A 27,212-nucleotide genomic window follows, 5' to 3' on the forward strand; every position below is an offset into this window, starting at 1 on the left:
TCCAAGGAGTCCTTCTTCTTCTATTCTGATGTCATCGCTCAGAGTACTTTCTGCTGACATTGAGAAATATCTCAGGCTCTGTGCTCAGGCCTATCAGACTTTCCCGCCATGACCGCACTTCCCCTTGAGACTGTAAAATGAAATGAAATAAATCTTCTTCCTTCAGTGGCTTCTACTGGGGTGTCTGCCTCCAGCAGCTAGAAGGCAACTGCTACACAGGCCTCCTCCACCCCCTCCTTATCAACAAAGGACATACGTTTTGGGTTTTGGATGGAGGATACATAGGTACAGGTGATGGTGCTGAAGGTTTTGTTTTGTCTGAGCATGACATTCAAGATCCGTTCCCTCTGCATGCTCCATTTAAACCAAGGACATTCTTCTGAGGCTTTCTTCCGCCTCTCATCTACTCTTGCCCTCCCTCGCCCTCCACTTAATAACATGTCATGGGACAATTCTTCTGCCAGGCTCTGGGGAAACAGGATGAGGACAGCAGCATCTCTGCCCTTGAGGAGCTCAGTCTTGTTGAGAAATGATTGAAGATGATTCATCAATCCAAGAATGCTACAGTAGGGAGAAAGATAATTTCCCCAAGACTTTAAATCTGTTACCCACTTTAATTGATTTAATTAGATAAAATGCATGGAACTAAAACGTTGGACAGGGCCCAGAAGCCATTTATTTATCCCTGTTTCTTCTCTCTGCCTTCAGGCCATGATACACTCACTCAACGAATCCACCAAGCCCATGCTTCTCAGAAAAGTGCAGCCTTTCCAAGAACTAAAAGCCTATCGAGACAAAATTGACCAGGAGGACCCATGGGGAAAGTGAGGAACACTTGTTGAAAGAACTGACACGCACAGCTACAAAGCAGAGCTCCAAGAGACTTGAAGGGACTCATTCACCCGTGACACACACGCTGTGCAGGAACACGCGGGCACAGACTCCAGCAGTGGGATCCTCCTCACTTATACCAATGAACTGAGGCAGTGTTCACTGAAGAAATACAGAACGCAAAGTGAACAGAAGTGTGGCTGTACTATGATAAGGACCCTTTGACAACTCTTTTAATTCCCCCCAAACAATTAACACACATATCAGCATTAGTCTTAATTTTTTTTATTTTTGCTTTAATCTAGAAACGTATCTTCTGTTCTGTTGAGTTAGCATTTTTGCAGCACATAAACTTTTCCACCACATGGTTTGTGCCTCTATTACACATTGACTTTAAATGATCCCTGTAGGTGGGAAAGGAGGCTACATGTGTGTGGGGGGGTGTCTCAGAACCTAGGTCATTTTAAGCCCCAGCATCCTTCCCAGTAACGTTATAGGATCATCATTAGGATTTAAAATGAGGCAATGAGGCAAGTAGTCTAAATGGGGTTTATAAGTGGGGTAACTGTTTTGTCACTGGTTTAGCTAAATGGAAATTTTTCTCATGATCATAGATTCATGGAGATATCAGGATGATAGAAGCCCCATAGCCCAATATGAGTTACTATGTCATTATCAGAATAATCTGAACCCCTGATTCTTGGCCCTGGAGACCTTACAGGCTTTTCCACATCACAGCATTTCATCCTCTCTACTTCATAAGCCACAATGCCTTTACCTATAACTCCTGAAATATTAAACAACATGCCTTAAGACATGGACCCCCACCCATTTCCCATCTTTCCATCCACATATCCGTAAACCTCCCCCAGCCCCCAGTTCCCAGAAAGAGCTCTTCCTGAAGTCTCACCACATCTATCAAAGCACAGACCATGTCTGAGTCTGTTCCACACAGCATGATTTCCTATGGTCTGAACCAGTTTTGGACCACAGTCCAGTGCTCAGAAAATGGCTGTTGATTGAACAGGGAGATGCTCTCATGACACTGATTACTGTCTGTATATCATACGATAAATTATGGAAGGTCTACTTACTTGAATAAGGGAACTTACTGGCTTATGTAATTTAGAGGTTCAAGGTAAATGGCTTCAGGAATGGCAGACTCCAGGGCCTCCGAATAGGTCCTTGTGAACTTGCTATATTTACTGTACTGCTTTGTCTGTCTATTGGCCTCATTTCCTCTGGTGAGCCTGAGAACCAGGCAGATACTATTGGAAGTTTATGGACTCAAAAGTTGGGGGATGTGCTGGGCATGGTGGCACCCGCCTTTAATCCCAGCACTCGGGATGCAGAGGTAGGAGGATCACTGTGAGTTCGAGGCTGCCTTGAGACTACAGAGTGAATTCCAGGTCAGCCTGGGCTAGAGTGAGACCCTACCTCGAAACAACAACAACAGCAACAAGATGGGGGACATAGAGGTAGATGAGACTAGATGGTGAGGGAACAAAATAACGCGTCCTCTCTGCACTGGTGATGGCTCCTGACATGAATTCTCTCATATCTTCATTTTCAGTATCTGTTCTAGAGCCTGGCAGAACTCAAAAGGTTTTTGTTTTCTCTCTCTCTCTTTCTTTCTTTCTTTCTTTCTTTCTTTCTTTCTTTCTTTCTTTCTTTCTTTCTTTCTTTTTTTTTTTTTGAGATAGTCTTCATGTAGCTCTAGCTGGACTCATGGTGTAGCCAAGGATGACCTTGAGCTCCTCCTGATTCTCTGATTCCATCTCTTAAACATTGGGATTGCAGGTGTGCACCATCATTCCAGGTTCATGTAGTGCCGGGGATGAAACCCAGGACTTCATGCATACCAGGCAAACACTCTACCCACTGAGCTATAGCTCCAGCCCCTCAGAGTGCTTGTGTCTGTCTTCCTTTACCTTTGGGAAGGAGTATCTTTAAGTTCATAAAGATAGGGCTGGAGAGATGGCTTAGCGGTTAAGCGCTTGCCTGTGAAGCCTAAGGACCCCAGTTCGAGGCTCGGTTCCCCAGGTCCCACGTTAGCCAGATGCACAAGGGGGTGCACGCGTCTGGAGTTCGTTTGCAGAGGCTGGAATCCCTGGCGCGCCCATTCTCTCTCTCTCCCTCTATCTGTCTTTCTCTCTGTGTCTGTCGCTCTCAAATAAATAAATAAATAAAAATTAAAAAAATATATTTTAAGTTCATAAAGATAGATAGGTGCATATGAACTACTTTGGCCTCACCCTTTGTTTCTTTCTTTTTTTTTTTCCACCTGTTGACAGGATCCGACATCCACCTTTTTCCAGTTTGGAGCATCCATCCAGCAGCAGGCCACTGTCATGCTGAAGATCATGCAAGATTACGACTGGCATGTCTTCACACTGGTGACCACCATCTTCCCTGGATACAGGGACTTCATTGGCTTCGTCAAGACCACCGTGGACAACAGCTTTGTGGGCTGGGACATGCAGAATGTGATCACCCTGGACACCTCCTTCGAGGATGCAAAGACCCAGGTGCAGCTGAAGAAGATCCACTCCTCCGTCATCTTGCTCTACTGCTCCAAAGACGAGGCTGTCCTCATCCTGAGTGAGGCTCGCTCCCTCGGCCTCACTGGCTATGACTTCTTCTGGATTGTTCCAAGTTTGGTCTCTGGAAACACAGAGCTCATCCCCAAAGAGTTTCCATCAGGACTGATTTCAGTCTCGTATGATGACTGGGACTACAGTCTGGAGGCGAGAGTGAAGGATGGTCTGGGTATCCTAACCACTGCCGCGTCGTCCATGCTGGAGAAGTTCTCCTACATTCCCGAGGCTAAGGCCAGCTGCTATGGGCAGACGGAGAAGCCAGAGGCCCCGCTCCACACTTTGCACCAGTAAGAGAGGGAGGGCTTTTTGCTTGTCATCAAAAGAATGGTCAGAGTTGGGTTGCTATGACTATTTGTTGATATACTCACTGATGACAATATACACCAAAAATAGAGAATATTGTATATATGCTTATAGGAGTTAAGTTTGCATATATTTTGCCCTCATTTCTTTTTCTTTCTTCCCATATCACTTTTAGAAAGATAAGTAGAATAGCTTTTTGTTTTCTGTACTTTTTTTTTTTTTTTGAGACAGTCTCAGTATATAGTCAAGACTGTCCTTCAATTTGCTATGTGGTTAGGCTGGCCTCCAACTCCTGATCCACCTATTTCAGGCTCCTGAGTGTTGGAATTATAGGCATGGGATACTGTGCCTGGATAGTAACATTATATTTTAATCATTTTATGAAACTTACTTTTAAAAAAATTTGAACAACATACCTTGGAAAACCTTATAGGGAATCTCTTGTATATTAATTTATCTCCCTGTTGTTTATCTGTCTGTCTCTCAACTATCATCTGTCTATGTTAGTAATATTTCTCATCACTGTGACAAGATATGTGACAGAAGCAGCTTCCGGGAGGAAAGGATTTATTTTTCTCAGTCTCAGAGGAGTAAGTCCGTTGTGTCAAGAAGGGCCTGGGGGAGATCAATTTATATCACGGTGGCACAGGAAACAGAAAAGCTGGCACTGTAGTCATCTTCTCTTTTCTTCCAGCCCATGAGATATTGCCATGTACGTGTATGGTGGGTCCTCCTTCAGCTAACCTTCTGGAAACATCCTCACAGACACACTAAGAGATGTCTCTCAGCATAGGTGATTTAAAATCAGTAACATTAATAATTAAAATTAACTATCACTCTACTTCCATCATCTACCATATCTATATCATCTATATCTATCTATCTATCTATCTATCTATCTATCTATCTATCTATCTATCTATCTATCTATTATCTATCTATCTATCATACATATAAATATATTAGACTTCCTATAATCTATCTTATCAATATCAGCCTATCAATCAGTCAATTGTCTGTCTATCCATCATCTACCTCAAGTACATCTAAATTCTTTGTAATACACATGTCACATTCTTCAACATAAGTCCACCTTGATTTATATTTCAAGTTTTTTTTTCCCACTCAAAGCTAAACTGCAGTGATCATCACCATACTCATCTCTTTATGCTGCGAGCAGCTGCTTCTTGGTGATGATTCTAAGAAGTGGGGCTTAGAGGGGGGAGTCTTAAGAATGAGCATCTTTAAACTTAAGTATCCACTGACAAATTGTGCTATAAAACAACTGTACCAATTTACATTCATACTAACAGTTTATGCAATCACCCGACTTCCCACATCCTCAGCAGTATGGTACGTTTTAGGAAAACTGCCCCACTGAAGTTCTAGCTCCTTGACTTGTGTTTGAATTTCTTCTTATATCCTAGGTATTTCTGTAGGTCACTGGAAATCTTGGCAAATATCACACTTAAAGGCACATTCCATTCCATCATACAAATGTATCATAGTTTATTCAACTACTCCCATCATAGTGGACATTTCAGTTAAATTTTGTTTCTAGGAAGTGTTGTCCTTGGTGGCCTATCATTATGACTCAGCTGCTAAGATTCAGAAGTATCTCTCAGAAACTTGTTTTGTGTGTTTTTGCCTGATGGTTCCAGATGTAATGTGTTTCGTTCCTCAGAAAATTAGCACTGTAGCCCTATGATTAAGGGGCTGTGGGGTGACACTGGTCCAAGTTTTAATCCTGTCTCATCTACTTTCTGTAGGACTTGGACAATCACTTTACCTTTCTGGTCCTTGGGTGTTTATTGCAAAGTGACAATATAAGCCTCTGTTTTCTAAGTGGCCATCCTCAAGTGTCAGGATACATTAGAATATCTGAAAGGGTTTAAGGCATATAACTTCAGAGTTTCTTTTACAGTGGTAGGTCTGAGGTGGGCTCCAAGGATTTGTAATTCTAGCAAGCTCCTGTATAATGTTGTTGCTGGCTTGGGTGGTCATGCTTTGGGGACCCGTGTTCTAGGGGATGTCATGAGTGTTAACTGAGGGGGTCCATGGAAAGTGCTGTTTGTCATAGGCTTCCACATGGTAATTGGTCAGTAAGTTTCAACATTATCTCTGAAGTACTGGGAACTTGCAGTCAGTAAACCATGTTGGTTGATTGTCCACAGAGTACTGTGTCATTCTAAGCAGCTCTGGAAGGTTCTAAGATGTTGAATTTACCACATCTCAATTTACCTCTGAAGCAGGGATGAGGGTAGGGTGGTGTGTGTGTTTGTGTGTGTGTGTGTGTGTGTGTGTGTGTGTGTGTGTGTGTTATATGGTGTGGTCGACAACAAAGATTTCCTTACATACCAAGAAAAATCATGCCGTTGACACCTTTCCTTCTCCCCCCCCCCATGGTTCTATGTCTACATTACCACTTTGAGCATTCTAAATAGCTACCCAAACATCAGGAAGGAACTCAGATAATTCAGTGTGAGATGTGGGAGCTTCTTAAACAAGCAGGCTTTCTGCCAGCCCAAAGACAAGGGCTGGGCTAATGAATTCATACTCCCCTTAATAAGATGTGCCCTGAAGCTGGAAGATTCAGAAATCTATAATTTTGTTGGAAACATAACTCAATTGTAAGACAATTGAAATTTTATATATATATATATATATATGGAGAAAGAGAGAGAGAGAAGGATAATTGGCAAGACATTCAGGTTCCTTTCCAGGGACCACTGTAGATTCTATTCTTTAAGAAAAAAAAAAACCTTGCAGCTACGAAATGCCATTGTGCTATTTCCAGAAGTTATGCCTTTGAATACATCAGTTTTGCAAATGGCATTTCAGCCCCAGAGAAACAATGCATCAAGCATGGTAAATCATCATCCCCTGCTTGGTGATGAATGAAATCTCTCTCCATCTATGGAAGGCTGGTGGGGCTCACCGGGGCGGCCGTGAAGTTGGGTGGTGGCTCATGGCAGCTCAGAGATTATCTCCAAGTCACACTGCTCCCTCACACCCCAGGAAAAGTGGAGCTCTGCCAGGTTGCCCCTGTCAAAGAGATGGAGAAACCCCAAAGAAGACAGTTAAGAAGAATTGAGAGCGCTTTATCTTTTTATCTTCCATCCTTCAGTCCTGCCATCCAGTAGATCCTGTGTTGGCCCTGGAATTCATAGCTGGATTAGAACATAAGGTGTGTCCCCAAAGATTTTACAGTTTGATGGAGATGGAAGAAAAATGTGTCATGACAAACTCGGGCTATAAAAATTATTTTTTAAAAAAATTATTTTAGGGATTGGGAGATGGCTCAGCCAAGGCACTTGCTTGCAAAGCCTGATGACCCAGGTTTCATCCCCCAGCCCTCTCATAAAGTGGCACATGCAACCAGAGTTTGTTTGCAGCAGCAAGAGCTCCTGGCACCTCTCTCCCCTTGTAAATAAGTAAATAAATGAATATTTAAAAAATATTATACAGGAGAGTAAGTAGTATAGAATATGGGACTATCCCCAACCCAATACTCACAAAGAGAATAAGTTTGCCATGTCACATTTGTTTTGACATTTTAAAGTAAATCATATGTTAATGATGTCATAGAAGCCCTGATTATACCTCTCCCCAATCCTAATTTTCCTCCCATCTCTCCATGACAGGGGAAAGCATTACACTGAATTTAGTGCATAGCCAAATCCACATATGTGATCCACATACTTTCACTAATGATACACATGTAACCACATGCCTGATCCGTAGCTCTTTAATGTATTTCCAGATAGCGGATGCATTAAAATTGTTTCATTTTAGCCTTGCATTCTTAAGATCACTGTGAAGAAAATGCAATTCCTATGTACTGAGTTGCTGCTTTGTATTCTGTTGCATGCATGAGCCATCTTTTACCTAGCCATTCATTTTTAAAAATATTTGACTCTTATTTATTTGGCAGAGAAAGGGGAGGGGGAGAGAATGGGCATGCTAGGGCCTCCAGCCACTGCAAACGAACTCCAGATGCATGTGCCCCCTTGTGCATCTGGCTAACGTGGGTCCTGGGGAATCGAACCTGGGTCCTTTGGCTTTGTAGGTAAACGCCTTAATGGCTAAGCCATCCTTCCATCCTGTAGCCATTCCTTTTGGTGGGCAATTTACTCTGAGCATCTGAAGACAGAGAATAGAGATGGTTGAGTGGGATCCATGAGTTTGTTCAGTGGGACTCTAGGGGTCCTGAGGTATGGGTTTGTCACTTCAGACTTTTAAAAAATGTTTTATCTTTATTTACTTATTTATGTGACAAAAATGGAGAAGGGTGGAGAGAGGGAAAGAGGGAGAATTAATGAGCATGCCAGGGCCTCCAGTCACACAAATGAACTCCAGACACGTGTGCCCCCTTGTACACCTGTCTAATGTGGATCCAAGGAAATCAAACCTGGGTCCTTTGACTTTGTAGGCAGACCAACGCTTTAACTGCTAAGCCATCCCTCCAGCCCTTTTCAGACTTAAAGAGAATTTTTAAAATAAATTTTTATTTATTTGTTTGAGAGAGAGACAGCCAGAGAGAGAGAGGGAGAGAAATGGGCACCAGGGCCTCCAGGGACTGCAAATGAACTCCAGATGTATGTGCTCCCTTGTGCATCTGGCTTATGTGGGTCCTGGGGTATTGAACCAGGGTCCTTTGGCTTTGCAGTTCTCCAGCCCTCACTTTAGACTTAAAAAAAACCCTACATTTTCAGCTAGATAAAAATCTTTAATTTTCAAAACATTTGCTAAACACACATAGCTTCCATTACATTCCCTTTGATGAGGGAAGGTGCAGGTAGCTTCCATTAAATTCATAAATAATAGTCTTGGGATGAGTTACTGAGGGCATCTGGGGTCCAGCTTTGATTGGTTGAGATTATGTTGAGGTTAGCCCTCAAGGATGTTGCTTATAACGCAGAGTCGGGGTTCATGTACTTCGGGTATTGTAGCGACACATTGCTAGGCGAGCTACCAGAGGCTGATTGCTGGGGGTCATGGCTCACAGTGTTACCACGATTTTGCCCTTGCGGTTTCAAGCGGGGCCAGGGTAGGAAAGGGGGGGAGTTTTTCTTTATGTTTAATATTCCTAGTTTTACAGAAGACACTTTGAAAAGAGCAGTCAGCATTTTCCAAAGTTCAAAAATAGCTCAGCCATGTTATGCAACCTCCTCCTTGCTACTGCAAAGTTATTAAACATCTGTTCCTTCGCCAAGTGCGGAGCCTATCATGCGTAACTCCCAGAATTGTAGAGGTAAACCATCACCTGTTTTGCTGGGGCAGATCCCTGGCTGGTCATTCCGTTCTGTCCCAAGGCTCTGCCCAGTTCGTGAATGGACCCCCTGGGATGCAGCTTCGTTTCGTAGGAGTGCTGGGGTGGGCCTGGGCTGCCTGGGTGTGAGTCCCCGCCTTGCATCTTTCCAGATCTAAGGAGTGTCTCAGCTCCTCCACGTCTGCTTCCTCAGTGTCGTATGGGGAGAAGAAAAGCATGCGCTACCCAGGCCAGTGCCTGGCACACGGAGAAGCAGTTTATAAATGAATTCTGTTCTAAGTTGAGCAACCCTGTTCTGAAAATACTGAATCCCAAATGCTCCAAAATCCAAAACTTTTTGAGGCCTGACATGATGTCACAAGAGGAAAATTCCACTCCTGATCCCAAGGGATGGGTCACAGCCAATGCAGGTTCACGAAAGATATTGTACAAAATTATCTTCAGGATAATATGTGTATGAGACATAAGCGAGGGAGTGGGCTTGTAGCTTAGTGTGTCCGAGTGCTTGCGTAGAATTCATGCTGGGTTTGGTCACCAGTACTACATGAAGCTGGGCATGATGACGCATCTGCAATCTCAACCCTTCCGAGGGGAGGGCAGGAGGATGACAAGTTCAAGGTCATGATCAATGACATAGCAAATTCAAGGTCAGTTGAACATACACGCAACTCATAAAGAAAGTGACTTTGATGCATAGAACTTGGTGCCATCCTTGAGATAGTGTGTTACATCTATGCAAAATATTTCAAAATATAAAAAAAGTCTAAAAGCCAAAACTCTTCAAGCCCCAGGCATTTCAGATTAGAAATACTCAACTTGTAGTAATGAAGCTTGTATACGTAAAATTGTGAGCAAATCAAGTTTGTCTGCTTACCATAGGCCACAGTATTGGCATTTGATCATGCTACAAAAAAAACAAAACAAAACACCAAAACTTGGTACCTTTGGAATGCCAGGCAGCAGTTATCCATAGGCAAGGAGGCCCAGAAGGCCAATGAGTGAATAAGGGGCCAAGCAGGTCTGGCATTTGCCTCTTGTCACACGTGCCAGTGAGGTAACCGGTGGCAGGGCCCAGGCGGCCGAGCAGGAGTGTGGGAGGAGGCGGCGTTCCTGTGGTGAGCACCGACCTCAAGAAGGCAGCCGAGCCCGGATGACGACTCAGTACTCTGGGAATGCTCCCCAGTATTCTTGTTGATAGTTTTTGCTCATCCTGCCCATGGTTAAAGCTCTACCCCCTCCTAACGATGTCCCTGGGTTCATACGTGGCAGATTGGATGAGGTGCCCGTCACATGTTGGAGTTTTGTGGGGTGCAGGGCATTAGATTTCTGCTCTGAGCACTGCGTGCTTGTATGTACACGCGTCTCAGTTTGGGTGTGTGCATGCATGCGTACATGTGCTTCCTTTTCCACACTGGAGGGGCACATTAACAGGAGAAGGTAGCCCTAAGTCTTCTTGCCAAGGAATTACCTCGGGAGGATTGTGAGTGGTGTGAAGGAGGAGACAGTGTGATATGGCAAAAAATGTTCATGGCTGTGTGTGATTGTACCACAGACTTGACTATGTATTCACTGTATACCCATCAAATGCAGCTCATTAGCCCCTCTGAATCCTGGGTTTTTCTCAAAATACCTTTGTGTATGTGTGTGCGTGTGTGTGTGTGTGTGTGAGAAAGAGAGAGAGAGAGAGAGAGAGAGAGAGAGAGGATGGGTGCACCAGGGCCTCCAGCCACTGCAAGTGAACTCCAGATGCATGTGCCACCTTGTGCATCTGGCTTATGTGGGTCCTGGGGAATCAAGCCTCGAACCAGGGACCTTAGGCTTCACAGGCAAGCACATAACCGCTAAGCCATCTCTCCAGCCCTCAATATCTCTTTATTTCAGCAGAATTAAAGGGAAGTATGTAAAGCACTTTGAATGGTGCCTGGCACATGGTCACATTTCACAAGTAACTATCACCACATTTTAGTAATTATTATCACTTGGATTTATACTGGTTAAACTGTATCCGATACCCAAAGTATGGAAGAGAGAAATAGCAGCATATATCAACGTCATTTTTTGTGTGTGTCTGGCATTATGTGAGTACTGGTGAATCCACCCCAGACTGGCAGGCTTTGCAAGCAAGCACCTTGTCCACCAAGCTACCTTCCCAGCTCAATGTCATTTTTAGTGACTGCATTACAACGTACAGCCTATAGTCATTTTAGTGATGGGAGTGGTGTGTGGAGAATTTACTGTCAGAAGTCAAATAGACATACTCAAGTCCATCGGCAGCAAAAAACAAGTGAAGAAAAAAGTCCTCCCCATTGCCCTGTGCCATTATGAATTAGTACTGAGAGGAGGCGATTTGCCTTTAACTGGTCTCAGGATTGACACTTCCGTGTTTTACATGAATTTCCTGAGTTAGGAAGTTGGGCTTTTGCTTGAAAAAGTAACAAAATTATAAATTAATTAATTAATTAATTAATTTGACAGAGAAAGAGGGAGAGAGAGAGAGAGAGGGAGAGAGAGAGAGAGAGAGAGAGAGAGAGAGAGAGAGAGAGAGAGAGAGAGAGAGAGAGAGAATGGGCACGCCAGGGTCTCCAGTCACTGGAGATGAACTCCAGACACATGTGCCCCTTTGTGCATCTGGCTAACGTGGGTCCTTTGGCTTTGCAGGCAAACACCTTAACCACTAAGCCATCCCTCCAGTTCAGTGACAACATTATAAATTAATCCTGACAAGAAAGGGAAAGGAAGGAAGATCTATACGTGAGAAAGTGTTTAATTCATGGTTGCATGGATGCTTAAGAAAAAAAATCCATCTTTGCTTCTAAAATAGCCGTAGGAAAAGTTTCTGGTTTAATGATCCACTAAGAAATTGCACACAACCTGTTTGACATGCTTTTATTTGATAATCGGAATTATCACTGCTGCTTTCTTTTTTAATGCCAATAAAAGAGCCTGCTCAAGCTTGACTGCGGCCAAGCTTCCCTGGGTGGATGCGATAACTCTTTGCAAATGTTTATCTGTGGGATCAGCGCTGACTCCCCAAGCATTTCTGTCAACGACTGAGGCACTCCAGAGACCGAGTTGTCCCGTAGGCTTGTGCAGTGTGTGTGCGCTGGAGACCCTGGACTCGGGAACAGGAAAAGAGGCCCAACATAAGTCAGCAAGAGATAGATGGAGTGAGAGAATCCAGGGGCAAGTGCCAGGTTTAGAACAAAGTGCGTTCCATGAGGCTGGGGGGCTCTGTAACATGTGCATTGAAACGGTGCCATGCCCATGAGCTTGGCTATCTGGAGTGAGAGGCTTAACTTCTTTGAGCCTCCATCTCCATGGTGGAAAACAGAGAACGATCCCTTCCCCTGAGGAACACAGTGACAATTAAAATGCATATGCATTCCTTAGCCAAACGCCTCGGACACAGTCAGCACTCTCTAAGTGTTACTGCTCTTCCTTCCTTGGACCAGGTCCGCAGCTTGAACTGGCCTCTTCCTATGTGCTGGTGGGTCCAGGAGAGGTGGGCTTGAGTCTTCTGGGTACCCAGCCTGAGAGCTGAGGCAGTCCCCTCCCTTCAGCATCACTGCTGTTTGTGCCATCTTTCCTGGAACACAGCCTTCCCTCTTTTGGCTGGAAGTCAAAAGCACCGTATGCCAACCCTGCAATGCAAGTCAATCATTTCCAATTGGCGTCCTGTGAATAGCTTGACAAATGGTGGAAACTCGATGCTGGCAACTCAAAAGGGGCAGAAGTTGGCCGTGACTTTGCCTTGAAGGAAAGGTGGCCTGGGTTATTTTAGAGAGGTCACACAGAAAGCCCAAATATTGTTCAAGTGTGCCTAAGGCCAAGATGTAAGTCTCTGGGTCTTGGAGACAGCATTCCTAGCCAAAAGACCCTGTTTCCTTGGGGGTGAGTTGGAAACTTGGCCACTTAGTAATACACAGTGATTGCTTGCTGTGACTCGGTTCTTTGAGAAAATAAGGCAGGTCAGATGCACCATCTTTATCACTAGGGAACCTGTTGACAGAATGCATATTGGGGGCAGGAGGTCATAATGCTGAAGTCCAGAGACCATGACATAACACAAGGATGGAGGAGCTGGTGCCGTGGATATGAGTAAAGGTTGTGGGTTCAAGAGAAAGTGATTGGCTTAATAAATACGAGGTGCCAAGTTAACAAGATTCGGTAGATGGATAAGTGCTAATAAAAAGAGATACAGTAAGTATTGTCCTTACAGCTGCATGAATGGCGACATCTTTTCCTCAGCCCAAGACACTGGGGGGGGCAAAGCATGAGAATGGGGTCCAGAGACAGCGCCTAATTTTCAGACATGCTGAATTGGACACCGTTTTGAGGTAGCCCAGTGAAAATATCAAGTAGAAATTTCAAGAGAAGAGTCTGAGATTGCTGATGGCGGCTAAAGCCCCCAGATTAGGTGAGCTCACTGTTGTGATTTGGATATCAAACATCCCCTATAAGCTCATGGTGTTTGAAAACATGCCCCATAAGCTCATGGTGTTTGAAGCACTTGGTCCCCAGCTGGCAGCACCTTTTGGGAAGGTTGTGCAATCGTTAGAGAAGACAGAGCCTTGCAAAGGCGGGGGCGGGGGTTACGTGGCCACGCACAACAAGGGCAAGTGTGTTCAGTACAGATACATTTATAAGCTGCCCTTGGTTTGCTTTCCTGGAGGAGGACCCGTCTATGTGTCTCCTCTCAGTCAAGGCAGAGTCCTTTCCTGTCCCAGCCAGTGAGAAGCTAGCAAGTCAGGATGGCATTTTTGTCCCCTGGCTCCTCTCCTCCTCTTACTGTCATAGGGCTGCTGCCTACCTGCAGGTGGAACTGAGCCTCTGGCCAGCTCCTGGTGACTGAAAGCCTGGCATGCATCCCAGCCATGGACAAGTCACTGTCCAGCCCAGTGATTCTGGCTGTGTTCTGCATGGACAGGGGAGGACAGCCACGTTTCTACACAGGCCCCAAAGTTTGGTGAAAATGTCCTGGCAGATCTTCCAATGTCTGGTGGATTGTCCAAAATCCACCACAGCCAGTTCCTTCATTGTGTTAAGACCTGGCCAGACACAAGGCATAAACCCACACTGCTCAGTTCCCACATGGCAGAGAATAGCTCTCTGGAGACGTGTGCTCATTTCCTTTCAATTCTACCACTATTATTAAAAGGAACTTAAAAAATTAATTAATGCATCATTATGTGTGTGGGGAGATAGGGAAACTTCATTTCAAAAGTTGTATTATATAAGCATGTGTCTTAAATGTGGTATAATAGATATATGAATGTATCCTAATAAAACCTACCCCATATTGGCTACTTCCTATGTGATATGGAGGTTTTATTAAATTTTTGCTTTATTTATTTGCACATTTGTGTGTGTGTATGTGTTTGTATGTTCACTTACATGTACCAGGCTCTCTTGCCCCTGCAAACACATTCACATCTTGCCCCTGCAAACACATTCACATCTGGCATTATATGGGTGACTAGGGAATTGAACCCAGGCCGGAAGGCAAGGGCCTTTAACTAGAGCCATTTTCCCTGCCCTGCTAATCAGTTTGAATGAGTTACCGTTAGTTGTCAGGCACAGCTTTTGATTTCCCCCTCAAGTACTGAACACTGTAATTCAGAGTAGGGTAGTGGTATTGTTTCACATGCCGAACCTCCAGAGGGGTGTGGACTTCTGGTACCTGATGATCCAGGTACTGGTTCGCATGGTCTCCTGATTCTGCTCTTATGAAAAGGGTCATCTTTTTTTTTTTTCTTCTCCCAGTGGGTTTTTCATTATTTCAAGTTTTCGGTGAACAGTACTTCAAGGGCTTGTTCATGAGCAGATTAGGTGATGTGGCCATTCTTGGGCCAATAACAGTGATTTCAAAGTACTGCGTAAGTGCTGGCTTAACTCTAGGTTCCTGACCCAAAGAGGGTGAACAGGAGAAGGTTACACCAAACTAGAATTGCTCTTGGAGCTGGAGATGAGCTTAATGCCCCCCTAAAGCTCCCAAAGTTATTATGGAAGGTATAAGTCCTGATAAAACGTGAGCTCTGATAAGAATGACAAAGAACGGCTAGAGAAATGGCTTAACGGTTAAGGTACTTGCCTGTGAAACCTAAGGACCCAGGTTTGATTCCCTAGTACCCACGTAAGCCAGATGCACAAGGTGGCACATGTGTCTGGAGTTCATTTGCAGTGGCTGGAGGTCCTGGTGCACCCATTCTCTCTCCTTCTCTCTGCCTCTTTCTCTCTTTTTCTCAAATAAGTAAATAAAATATAAAAGAAAAATTTTAAAGAAGAACGAGAACGAGAAAGTCAGCTGTGGTGGTATATGCCTTTAATCCCAGCACTTGGGAGGCAGAGGTAACGAGTATTGTTATGAGTTTGAGGCCAGCCTGGGACTACAGAGGGATTTCCAGGTCAGTCTGGGATAGAGTGAAACCTGAGCTAAAAAAAAAAAAAAAAAGAAAGAGAGAGAGAGAGAGAGAGAGAGAGAGAGAGAGAGAGGAGGAAAGAAATAGAAAGAAAAATGTGAGATAGATGCATGGTGTGCAGACTATCAAGAGGCCAATCATAATGGTATTTCAGATGAGGAACTGAGCACCAAAGACATTACATAACTTGACAAAAAAGCCACAGCCAGTGATAAAGCGGTGCCAGGACGCGAATCTGGCATTGTTTTGTTCTAAATCCCACTATGTACTTTCAAAGGCTGCAAAATCGACCTACATTGTCTGTGTGAACTCAAGTAAGTCCTAATGATTAAAAGTCTATGATATTACACAAAAAATGTACTTGTAGCTTATTTTGAACACATTGTTCAAACATAGAGTTGGTAGTAATGATCTCACATCCCTACCTGGTATTGATTACTTGGGAAGTTGGAAGTGCTTCAACCTTTATTGAGAATGGGTCTCCCCAGTGCATCTCAATCCCCACCTGCATCATTTATCCATAGTACCTCCATAGCTTCTGTTGGCATTGTTTTATCAAAAATACATTTATCTTGTTACTGTTACCATAGTAATTATTGGTCACCAGTGCCAAGACATGCTCTGGATGACCCTTAAGATGGACAGATATTAGAATGAGTGATGACAGGAAGTTTTGATATTTGACCTCCAGGGAATCTGTGTGTGTGTGTGTGTGTGTGTGTGTGTGTGTGTATGTTCATGTGTGGATCCATGTGTGCCACAGCAAGTGTGTGGAAAGCAGAGGACAACTTTTGTTGCCTCTAACTCACTTGAGGGTCTCTTGTTCACTGCTCTGTTCTCCAGGCTAGTGGCTCATAGGATTCTAGAGAATTCTCCTCTGTCTTGCCACCCTTTTCATCATAGGCATGCTGGGATTTCAAATTCCAAATCTTGCTGTGGAAATTGGCCTTTTGTGTGGGTTCTGGAGATCTGAGGTCAAGTATTCGCGTTAGTGCAGCAAGTGCTTTTGCTATCCACTGAGCAGCCTCCCCAGCCCCACCTCCAGGGAACCTTTATACTGAAGCTAGTAAACTGGGCCTGTGGACTGCTAGTACCTTACATTTTATGTTTATAGCATCACTGGTCAAACACTTCCTTAAAGCTGCTGGAAGAATCACAAAGATTTGCTGGACTACCATTTTTCATGATCACAGGCTATTCACCAGAATTTGAGAGGTTCTACATTTTCTCAACAAAACTGGCATTGGAGTTCTAGTGAGTTTCTGGCTCATAATCACCTGAACCTAACAGGTCAGGTTACATAGGCATATGCCATGAACTAACTAACTTTCTTTCTTTCTTTCTTTCTTTCTTTCTTTCTTTCTTTCTTTCTTTCTTTCTTTCTTTCTTTCTTTCTCTCTCTCTCTCCCTCTCTCCCTCTCTCCCTCTCTCCCTCTCTCCCTCCTTCTTTCCTTCCTTCCTTCCTTCCTTCCTTCCTTCCTTCCTTCCTTCCTTCCTTCCTTCCTTCTTTCCTTTTGTCCTTTCTTTCTAAGCAGAGAGAGAGGTAGCGGAGAGAGAGAAAGAGAGAGAGAGAGAGAGAGAGAGAGAGAGAGAAAGAATGGATACCAGGGCCTCCAGCTGCTGCAAATGAACTCCAGATGCATGTGTCACTTTGTGCATCTGGCTTCATGGGCACTGGGGACTTGAACTCAGGTCATTACAGTTTTCAGGCAAGTACTTTAGCTGCTAAGCAATCTTTCTAGGCCATGAACTTCTTTGTTTATTCAACTTGTACTAGGAATTTGAGCTGCTTGTGCCTCATGTGGTTTATTCTAGGTTAGAAATTTACAGAATTACATGAATATAGTTTCTAGTCATGAGGTCAGGGTAATTTGTGAATATTCTTTTAAGGGTGGAAAGTGGGGGTGGATGCCCAATGTTTTTGCAATATCATGTCTAATGAATGGCAAATGATAAAGTCTGATGGACCGATGCTACTTGTTTAAGAGCCGTTGTTGGAAATGTCAAATTCATCATTTAACCTAGGAATAGTATACAGTAATAATCTACTTTTTCCTTCTTCAAGATACTAGGGCTTTCAATATTTGCTATAAAAATAACTTTAGGATTTGCAAATTCTATCAGCTAATGGTATGTTTGACAGATGTAATGGTCTTTCTCACTTTTATTAAATTTTGTCATATTGACTTACACTTCTGTCCAAGAGGGAGTAAGATAGGGACTAAAGCAAGCAAAAAATGGATAAAACATGGAATGCTCATATTCAAGACATTGATATTGGACAAAAGGAGATTAAGAACCAAGCTGGGTGAGTTTATATACCACTGCACATCACTGCCTTGAGAGTTTACATCTCTCTCTTTCTTTCTTTATTTTTCTTTTTTTTTCAGGTATGATCTTACTCTAGCCCAGGCTGACCTGGAATTCACTATATAGTTTCAGTCTGGCCTCAAATTCACAGCAATCCTCCTACTCCTGAGTGCTGGGATTAATGGCGTATGCTACCATGTCTGGCTCCATGTGGCATCTTAAAGATGAGGGTCCACACAAATCCTGGAAGACTGACTGAATTGGAGAGAAAGAGTCAAGTGTAGGGATAGAAGGCAGCTAGAGTCCCTAAGAAAAGTTATCTTTGTTGATGGGAACTTCCCCAAGGTTCCCTTGTGTATTTGAGCTATTTCTGATTGGGAAGTGAGGTGGAGGAAACTACTTAGTGTCAAGGAAGTAAAAAACAAACACCCTCAAAGGTTAGAGGTAACACTGCTTAGGGCTCTCATGGATCCAGGGACAGGTCTGTTAAACAGCCCATCTGAAAAGCCCTATTGTTCACAGGCATTGACTTGCTGTCTCTTCACAGTGGAGAAACAATGATCTCTACAGCATCGCTCTCATCCTAACAAATCTCCAGGGCAAGATCTGAAAATCCCAAACTTCTTCCAAGTAACTTTCCTACCCTAGGAGAGAGTTCGATGAATGGTATTTATAGGAATACAAAAAAGTGTTTCAAATTTGGAGAAAACAGTATACCACAGTTCAAGAAATTTGATGAATGTTGAGAAATCAAACACATGAAAGTGTACAACAATCAAATTTCATAAAACCAGCATTAAATATATGTCCATTATTGTTCCCAGAAATATCAGAATTCAAAGCTACAGAGGTAAAAAGACATGGCGTGTGCAGAGGTTCAGAGGTAGGCATGATAGTGGATGTCTCACCAGAAACAATATGTTTGATGAAAATGGAGACTCAAATTGTCTGAAAGGGAAGAATCAAATGTCAACCTAGAATTATGTATTTAAGATGGCTCCTCACTATGCATTCCAGGCTGGCCTCAAACTTTTTTACTGAAGCAAGCCCAACATACTGCCTTTTTTTTTTTCAAGGTCTCACTCTAGCTCAGGGTGGCCTTGAACTCATGGCAATTCTCCTACCACTGCCTCCCAAGTGCTAGGATTAAAGGTGTGTGCCACCATGCCCAGCCATAATGCCTTTTTTAATGCAAGAGCGCGAGAGAGAATTGGTGATCCAGGGCCTCCAGCCATTGCAACTGAACTCCAGACGTGTGCTTCCCCTTGTGTACATGTGCGACCTTGTGTCACTGTGTGTCTGGCTTCCGTGGGACCTGGAGAGTCGAACATGAGTCCTTAGGCTTTCCAGGGAAGTGCCTTAACTGCTGAGCCATCTTTCTAGGCCAGGCCTCAAGCTTTCAATCCTCCTGCATCAGCTTTCTGAGTATTCCATGTGTACACTACTGCCTCTAGCTAGCTAGAATTCTTTGCACAGTGAAATGTCTTTCCAAACTGGAAGTGACATAAAGGCTTTTCATACATAAAATAACTGAAAGAATCCCTCACCAGCATATCCTCACTACGAGACGCATTCAGGGAAACCCTTTGGGTATAAGGCAGTAGTATCAAATGGAACTGCAGGAACACCTGAAATGAAAACTACCTGGTAAGCGTACACAGAGCTTTTAAGGAACGAATCATGTTAAGAATCACATGACTTTTGAAAATAAAAATTCGAGCAGTATTGTAAGGGGTTTACGACTCGGCAACAGGGGAATGCAGAGTAGTATAAAAGCTGGGAATAAAAGAATGCACATTCACTATTGGTAGGTTTTATACTCAATATAAACTGATATGAATTGCCTGCAACTAATAGATGAAGTTTAAACAGTAAACCCCAAAGAAGCCACTAATTTTTTTTTATTATATATTTTGAGAGAGAGAGAGAGAGAGAGAGAATGGCATGCCAGGTTTTAGCCACTGGGAATGAACTCCACATAGGTGTGTCCCCTAGTGAGCATGTGCCACATTGCTTGCTTGCATCACCATGCAAATGGCTATGTGGGTCCTGGAGATATGAACATGAGTTCTTAGGCTTCACAGGTAAGTGCCTTACCTGCTACGCCATCTCTGCAGCCCTATTTTTCTTTTTTAAATCCACAGCTGTAGCAAAAATGATACAAAGGAAGTAAAACGGAATCATAAGAAAATTCAAGTGATCCAAAGGAAGGCAAACAGAATGCAAAGAAAAGCAAAACCACAGCAACTAGGACTGGAGAGATAGCTGAGAGGTTAAGGCCCTTGCCTGTGAAAACTGCTGACCCAGGTTTGATTCCCCAGGGCCCATGTGAAGCCAAATGAAGTGGCACATGCATCTGGAGTTCGTTTACAATGGCTGGAGGCCCTGGCGCACCCATTCTCTTGCCTTGTGTGCCTCTCTCTTCTCTCTATATCTCTCTGCTAACAAATAAATAAACAAATAAATAAATAAACAAATAAATGAATAAATAAATATATTTTTTTAAAATGCAGCAACTAAATAAGGGGAATAAATTTTTTTTAAAATGCTATGTTTAAACAACTATATTATTTGTTTGTGTTTTGGTTTTTCGAGGTAGGGTCTCACTCTGGCCCAGGCTGACCTGGAATTCACAATTAGTCTCAGGGTAGCCTCGAACTCTCTGCGATCCTCCTACTTCTGTCTCCTGAGTGCTGGGATTAAAGATGTGCACCACCACAACCCGCCAACCATATTATTAGTTACGCTGAATAGAAGTGCCACAAACACTTCATTGAAAGGTCAAAGGTCATGAAATAGAATCATAAATCAATGCCTTCCTCTAAACTGCCCCCAAGTAGCACATTTTATGTATAAAGGTATAAATATTTTGAAAGTTGAAATATATACACTAGCACTAATTAAAAAAAAAACAAACCACCTATAGTGACAAACTCCAGAGCTTGAGTATTTTCAGCGAGCAAGAGCGTCATGGCATAATGACAAATGAGCCAACTTATCAGAAAGACATAGCAGTTTAATCACATACACATGTAAGAGCAGAGCTTCCGAAGTCCTGAAGCAAATATGGCAGTGATAATGATAGGAAGCTAAAAATCTACAATTACACCAGTGATTTAATACCTGTATCTTCATAATTGTTAGAATAAGCAGAAAATTAGTAGGCACACAGATAATCTTAACATCACATGCAAGTTCACTTATGTACATTTGACCTAATAGAACACTCCATCCAACAATAAGCTATTAAATTATTCAGATCCAGGCTTGGTGGCACATGCCTTTAATCTCAACACATGGGAGAAAGAGGTAGGAGATCGCAGTGAGTTATAGGTCACCCTAAGACATCATCGTGAATTCTAGGTCCGCCTGAGCTAGAACAAGGCTCTACATTGGAAAAATAAAATAAATTTCATTTATTCAAATTCACATAAGGCATTTAGAAGATTATGCTGTATGTAGGTTATAAAATCAGTCTCAATGCATTTAAAAAGGGCTGGAGAAATGGCTTAGCAGTTAAGGCACTTGCCTGTGAAGCCTAAGGATATAGGTTCAATTCTCCAGTACCCACATAAGCCAGATGTACAAGGTGGCACATGTGTCTAGAGTTTTTTTGCCGTGGCTGGAGCCCCTGGTGTACCCATTCTCTCTATTTTCTGCCTCTTTGTTAAATAAATAAATAAATAAACATATTAAAATAGGAAAAACTAGCAGAATATTATAATGACTACATTGGAATTAATTAGAAATTGGTAACAGAAATAACTCTAGAAAGTCACAATTTTTGTGTACTAAATATCTAATGTGTCCAGAAAGAAACAAAAAGTAAACTCTATCTATATTATCCCTTGACAGGAAGCCGGTCTTTTGGGGGAACTGTTCTTCTCTCAGTTGTAGGGGAGAGGGGTGGCTCTTGGCTAGGTTAGTTGCTATTCAGGACAGACACACATTAATGTCCACCCAGAGACAGGTGGGCATGAGGGCATGAAGATTGTATTTTCTGACAAGAATCATGGGAAATTGGGTTCAGATGGGTGTGGGTATCATTCTCAGGCAAGCCACATCCTTTGCCCTCCTTGGAGTTTCTTTTTTTCTTTTTTTAAATGTTTATTTGAGGTAGGGTCTCACTGTAGCCTGGGTTGACCTGGAATTCACTACATAGTCTCAGGCTGGCCTCGAACTCACTGTGATCTTCCTCCCTCTGCCTCCTGCTTTCCGGGTGCTGGGATTAAAGGCATGTGCCACCACGCCTGGCTCTCAGTTGGCTCATCTGTTCATTAGTGGTATTAGATACAAGATGTGGATTGGATGTCAGAACAGGCTGATGTACAAGGTTACTTAGGTCTATAGATTTTAAGTTTTCTTCTCTGTACACAAGGAAGGTTCTGGTGGCTTGTGTAACACCGTCATAGTCTTCAGATGTATGTGGTAAAACCAACCTTTATACCCATGCAGAAAACACCAGAATGGCAATGAGGGAGGGTGGTGGCTTTGCTCTTGTTGATACTTTCATCTGTGATTCATAGCATTTGGTTCCAATTAATAAGATCTATTGTTAGTCGAAGCAAATTGACTTCAACAGCTTTTGCACTTAGGGAAATTGTGGAGTTTTTCTCTCTGCTGTATTACGAATGAGGAAACTGAAGCCGCCAAGAGACATTGCTTTCTAGTCGTTGGCCAAAACGTGGCAAGAGCTCCAATTCTCTTTCTCTCTGGTGAGAGAGGTGCCCCTCCAACTATACCAGTCTCTCCATGTGGCTTCTGGCAGTAACCATGTGATGAAGAAGATAATGGTGCTGATGATGGCTGTGCTGAACTTTGCATATTGCTCTTAATAAGTGGTCTGGGGGCTAGAGAGATGGCTTAGTGGTTAAGGCACCTGCCTGAGAAGCCTAAGGACCCAGGTTCCATTCCCCAGTACCCACTTAAGCCAGATGACACCCTGGTGTGCCTATTCTCTCTCTATATATATCTGCCTCTCCTTCCATCTCTCTCTAAAATAAATAAATAAAATATAAAATATGGTTTGGACAAATTAATGATGATAACTGTCAGCACAGCATTTGTCTTGAGGAATATGTTAAGGATTTTTTAAAAAAATATTTTATTGATTTGCAAGGTGGGGAGGGGGAGAAAGAGAGAGAGAGAGAGAGAGAATGCGCGCGAGGATGAATGGGTACGCCAGAGCCTCCAGCCCCTGCAAATGAACTCCAGTTGAATATGCCACACATCTGGCTTTATGTGGGTTCTGGGGAATTGAACCTGGGTCCTTAGGCTTTGCGGGCAAGTACCTTAACTGCCGAGTTGTTGCGCTGATGCTAAAGGTTGGGTGTCACCTTCCCCCTTTATACTCACAACTTGGTGAAATAGATCATATTCTTACTATTCTTGCTTTCATGCGAGAAACACCCATTTTCCAGGTCAAGACGTCCTTGAGGACACTGCACCTGATCCTCGGGTTCTCTGACTTCCTGGGAACCCAGGAAACTCCAGGCTGATCCCATGTGGCTGTGGGACACCTCCTTGTGCCATAAAGCTGGTTTCTTTAAGAGCCTCCTTCTCTGAGTCACGGTCACTTGTCCTCACACAAGAGTGTGCTTGAGTTTGTGGTATACTCTACACAGCCATTCTAAAAGCTCTGTTGTCACCATCAGTGACAACTATTATTGTTATCATTGTCATTAGCATCTCTGTTTAGCATCTCCCAGAATGGAACAAGCAGAAAAGAGAAGAGAGGGGAGGAACTGCTTGGTCCTCCGAGAATTGTAATGAGAATCGTCAGAAACTCAATTGCAGAGTGATCGGCTCCCTTCCAATTCATTCTGGATCGGGTCTCCTAAGACTTTGTGAATTCTAAGGAGGGCCAATAGATACTAACTCTGCAGAGAGTTGAGCAAACATACCAGCAAGGGAACCTCTGGCCAGGCAGAGAGAAGGAAATAAAATGGAGAAAGGAAGAGAGAAGCCAATATTTAATTTTGTTCCTGGATGCAGGCCAATTCATAATGGGGTTGTCTGCCTTGATTTTTAAAGTGTTTGATTCATATATAGTATCTGAAGGGAGGCCAAAATGCTGGAAAATAACTTCCATTCTGTGTAGTGGTGGGGGAGCCGTTGTGAGTTTGAACCATTGACTGGAGTTTAAACTTTACCTGATGCTCAGTAAATCTTCAGCTTTCAAAACAATGCATTTCTTGAGCAGGTTCGGAGCTCCAAATCCAGGACTGGAAGAACACGTTTGTCTCCTGACTAGCTGAATAAAATCAAAGCAGAGCAAAAACTGTTCTGAGGGCTGGGGAGACTGCTTAGTGGTGAAAGGCACTTGCTTGCAAGGACTACGGGCGTGGGTTCAGTTCCCCAGCACCTACTTAGAGCTGGATGCTGAGTTGTTCTGTGCTCTCAGTGCGCCGGTGACAGCAGAAGCAGAGCCAGAAAAGAGCGAAGCTCACATGCCAGCTAGTGTGACGTTCATTGCAGCCTGGCAGCTTGCCTGTGGCAGCTGGAGACCCTCCCTCAAAGGAAGTGTGTCTGCACACCCCGCAGCTGGCCTCTGACCTCCATACATATGCTGCGACACACGCTTCCACACAAAGAAATGAGTGGATGCACGAACAAATAGATAATTTAAAAAGTTGTCCTGAGGTGCCTACTGGCTAAGTTCATCTACTGGCTGCCTGGAAATCAGTCATCCGTTTGTTCATTTGTACATTCAGCTTTTAAAAAAAATTTCTGGGCAATTTTTATACACATATATAATATGTTTTGATCATAATTACCTTGCAACTCACCTCCCCTTCCCTCTTCTGTTGAATCTTTTCTCTTTTCCAAATGCTTCTCTCCTTCTATTTTCTTTTTAAAAATATTTCATTTACTTAGGGGACATGAGAGAGGAAAGTATGGGCACCTCAGGGCCTTCTGGAACTGCAAATGAACTCCAGATGCCTGTGCCACTTTGGCTTTAGGTGGGTTCTGGGGGATCGAACCAGGGCTGCCGGGCTTTACCAGCAAGTGCCTTTCTACACTGAGTCATCTCTCCAGCCCCACTCCTCGACTTTTAAAAACATTTATTTATTTATTTTTTGCTTTACGTATTTCGTTTGTTTTTCATTTACAATTTTTTATGTGTGTATGTGTATGATGTGTGTGTGTGTGTGTATTTGTATGTGTGTGGGATACACGTGCCATGACGTTCGTGTGTAGGTCAGAGGACAACCTTGGGGTGTTGGCCATCTCCTTCCCCCTTCTTTTTGAGACAGTCTCTCTTGTTCTTCTGCCCCAGCATGTGCTCCAGTCTAGCTTCACTGCACACATCCAGATTCTCCTGCGTCTGCTCTTCCATGCTGCAGGCATGTTGGGATCATAGAAGCATGGGCTGTTTTGCGTCAGGTTTCACATGGGTGCTACGAATCAAGCTTGGGTCAGCAGGCTTGTGACAAGCACCTTTAACTCCTGAGCCATCTGTACAGCACCCCTCTTCTACTTTGAAGTCTATTTTTTTCTTGTCACTTATATTTAACGTCTAGCCACTGAGCAGTTGGTATGCGTGAGGCCTTGCAGCAGATGTGAGACACACACACGGTGACATAAATACCTCTGTTCTAGGGAGAAAACCGAAGATAAATAACCAGGTACCTTTTCAAGTCGTTATTGACATGAAAGGTGACGAGAAGTAGGGCAGGAGAGAACAGCTACTGGAGATAACATGGTGAGAAAGTGAAATTTCGGCAGATATCTGGATGAATTGAATAAGGCAGCCGTTGGACAATTTGGAGAAAGAAGTTTCTGGATGAGGGTTGTAGCATTTACCCTCTCTTTATTAGGACCAGATAGGGAGGGAAAGGGTTGATTTCAGCTCCTAGTTTCCAGGGGAAAGCTTCACCATGGCAAAGAAAGCATGGCGCCAGCAGGAAGCTGGCTCACACCGTCACGTTGTTACCTCATTGTCACCTGTCAGCAGGAAGGTAGCGGCAAGAGTGAGCTGGCTGGTACTGGCAAGTGGGACTGGATTATAAAACCCCATGACCACCTCCATGACACACCTTCCCCGGCAAGGTTCTACCTCCCGCAGCTGGGGGTTGAGTGTGAAGCGATGGGCAAACAATTCACATTCAAACACCACAAGGGCCCAGCAGCTACAGGATTTGGAGACCAGGAAAGGACTGGGAAGAAAGTGTTTGCAGGGTTTGAGGAGCCATAGCTGGCAGAAACAGAAGGGGTGAGTGGGATTAGGTCTGGAGAGGGAGGGCTGAATTTGGGCCTTAGAGGCATGGTAAGGATTTGAGGTTGTGTTTGGCGGTTATGGGAAACCAGTGGGAAGTTTTAGTGGGGGTCAGTGGGTGGATGGGGGCGTAGATACCATGGCCCACCAAGTCAACATCTGGAGCTATCTCTTACTTTTTTCCTGTGATGCTTCATTGATGAGATATGACCTTTCCTTAGAGTTATGTGGGGAGTTCTCATTTCTCTGGATTCCACACCTCTCTTCTCCTTTAAGGCCTCAGTGGGTCATCCTTCTCACTCTTTCTCACTTCAGTGAATGGTTCTGCCATGGACACATAATCTAATATGGTATAACGGACAGAGAAGTTCCAGGGTCCTTTGGTACCCATCAGATGTACAAATGTGTGAAATAGATTGTACTGCCATTTTTTTCTACTGAATAAACCAGGCTGAAAATAAGGGGGTTCCCAAGTAGAGCAGAATAAAGGGAAGAATAGTATAGAGAATGAGCCCAAACCTTGATCAAACCATACCTGAACTCCATCCTAACACTGATCTTTCTAGGTATTTTTGTTTTCCCTCACTGCCACCAAAAGAACTCTGGTGGATATACAATCCTAGCAGTTAATCTGTAGCCATTATGCTAGTTAGTTGACCCATTATATCTTTTAAATTGCATGATTGAATGTAACAAGGTAGTATTTGACCAATTTGTGGACAGAATAGGCGAGGGTTGTCTTACACAGGATGCTTTGGCATTTAATTTCAGACAGAAGACTCTTTGATGGGCATCATTCATGCTCTGTATATGTATTAGGGCCTCTGGAGGAGTCAAGCCTGTGTATTCATAAGCTTTGATATCACGTTCCAAACTTCCCTGCCACTTATAGCTGTGAGAACCTTGAACAAGTAACTAAATATGTGGACTTTATTTTTGTCATCAGTAAAATGGAAATAATGCTGGTTCCCCCTCATGGAGGGGGAGTTTGTGAGAATTCAATAATGCATGGAAAGCCTTTAGCTCAGTGCCTGGTATGCAGCCAGTGATCTATGAATGTTAGTTCTTATATAATAGCATAATCCTCAGAGTAACCAGGGAAAATGGGACAAAAATGCCATCTAGATAGCAGAATTTCTCTGCATAGCTTAATTAAGTATATTTCATTATTCTAAATCCCAAGAGATCTTAAAGGAAAGCTGTATTTTTTTTCCTGGAAAATTTAGAAAGATATACTCGTTAACTAAGAATGTAGAGTT

The 27,212-nt window shown here is 43.4% G+C and overlaps 1 protein-coding gene across 1 annotated transcript in view; it reads left to right on the plus strand.

The window, feature by feature from the left end:
• Grin2a (glutamate ionotropic receptor NMDA type subunit 2A) overlaps positions 1-27,212 on the plus strand; it is a 453,099-nt gene that overhangs the window by 268,346 nt on the left and 157,541 nt on the right. The window contains exon 3 of the mRNA XM_004652254.2: positions 3,126-3,718. Coding sequence (XP_004652311.1) covers positions 3,126-3,718 — 593 coding nt within the window. The remainder of the gene's footprint in view (positions 1-3,125; positions 3,719-27,212) is intronic.

The sequence above is a fragment of the Jaculus jaculus genome, chromosome 11 (assembly GCF_020740685.1).
Source record: "Jaculus jaculus isolate mJacJac1 chromosome 11, mJacJac1.mat.Y.cur, whole genome shotgun sequence".
Taxonomy (NCBI): domain Eukaryota; kingdom Metazoa; phylum Chordata; class Mammalia; order Rodentia; family Dipodidae; genus Jaculus; species Jaculus jaculus.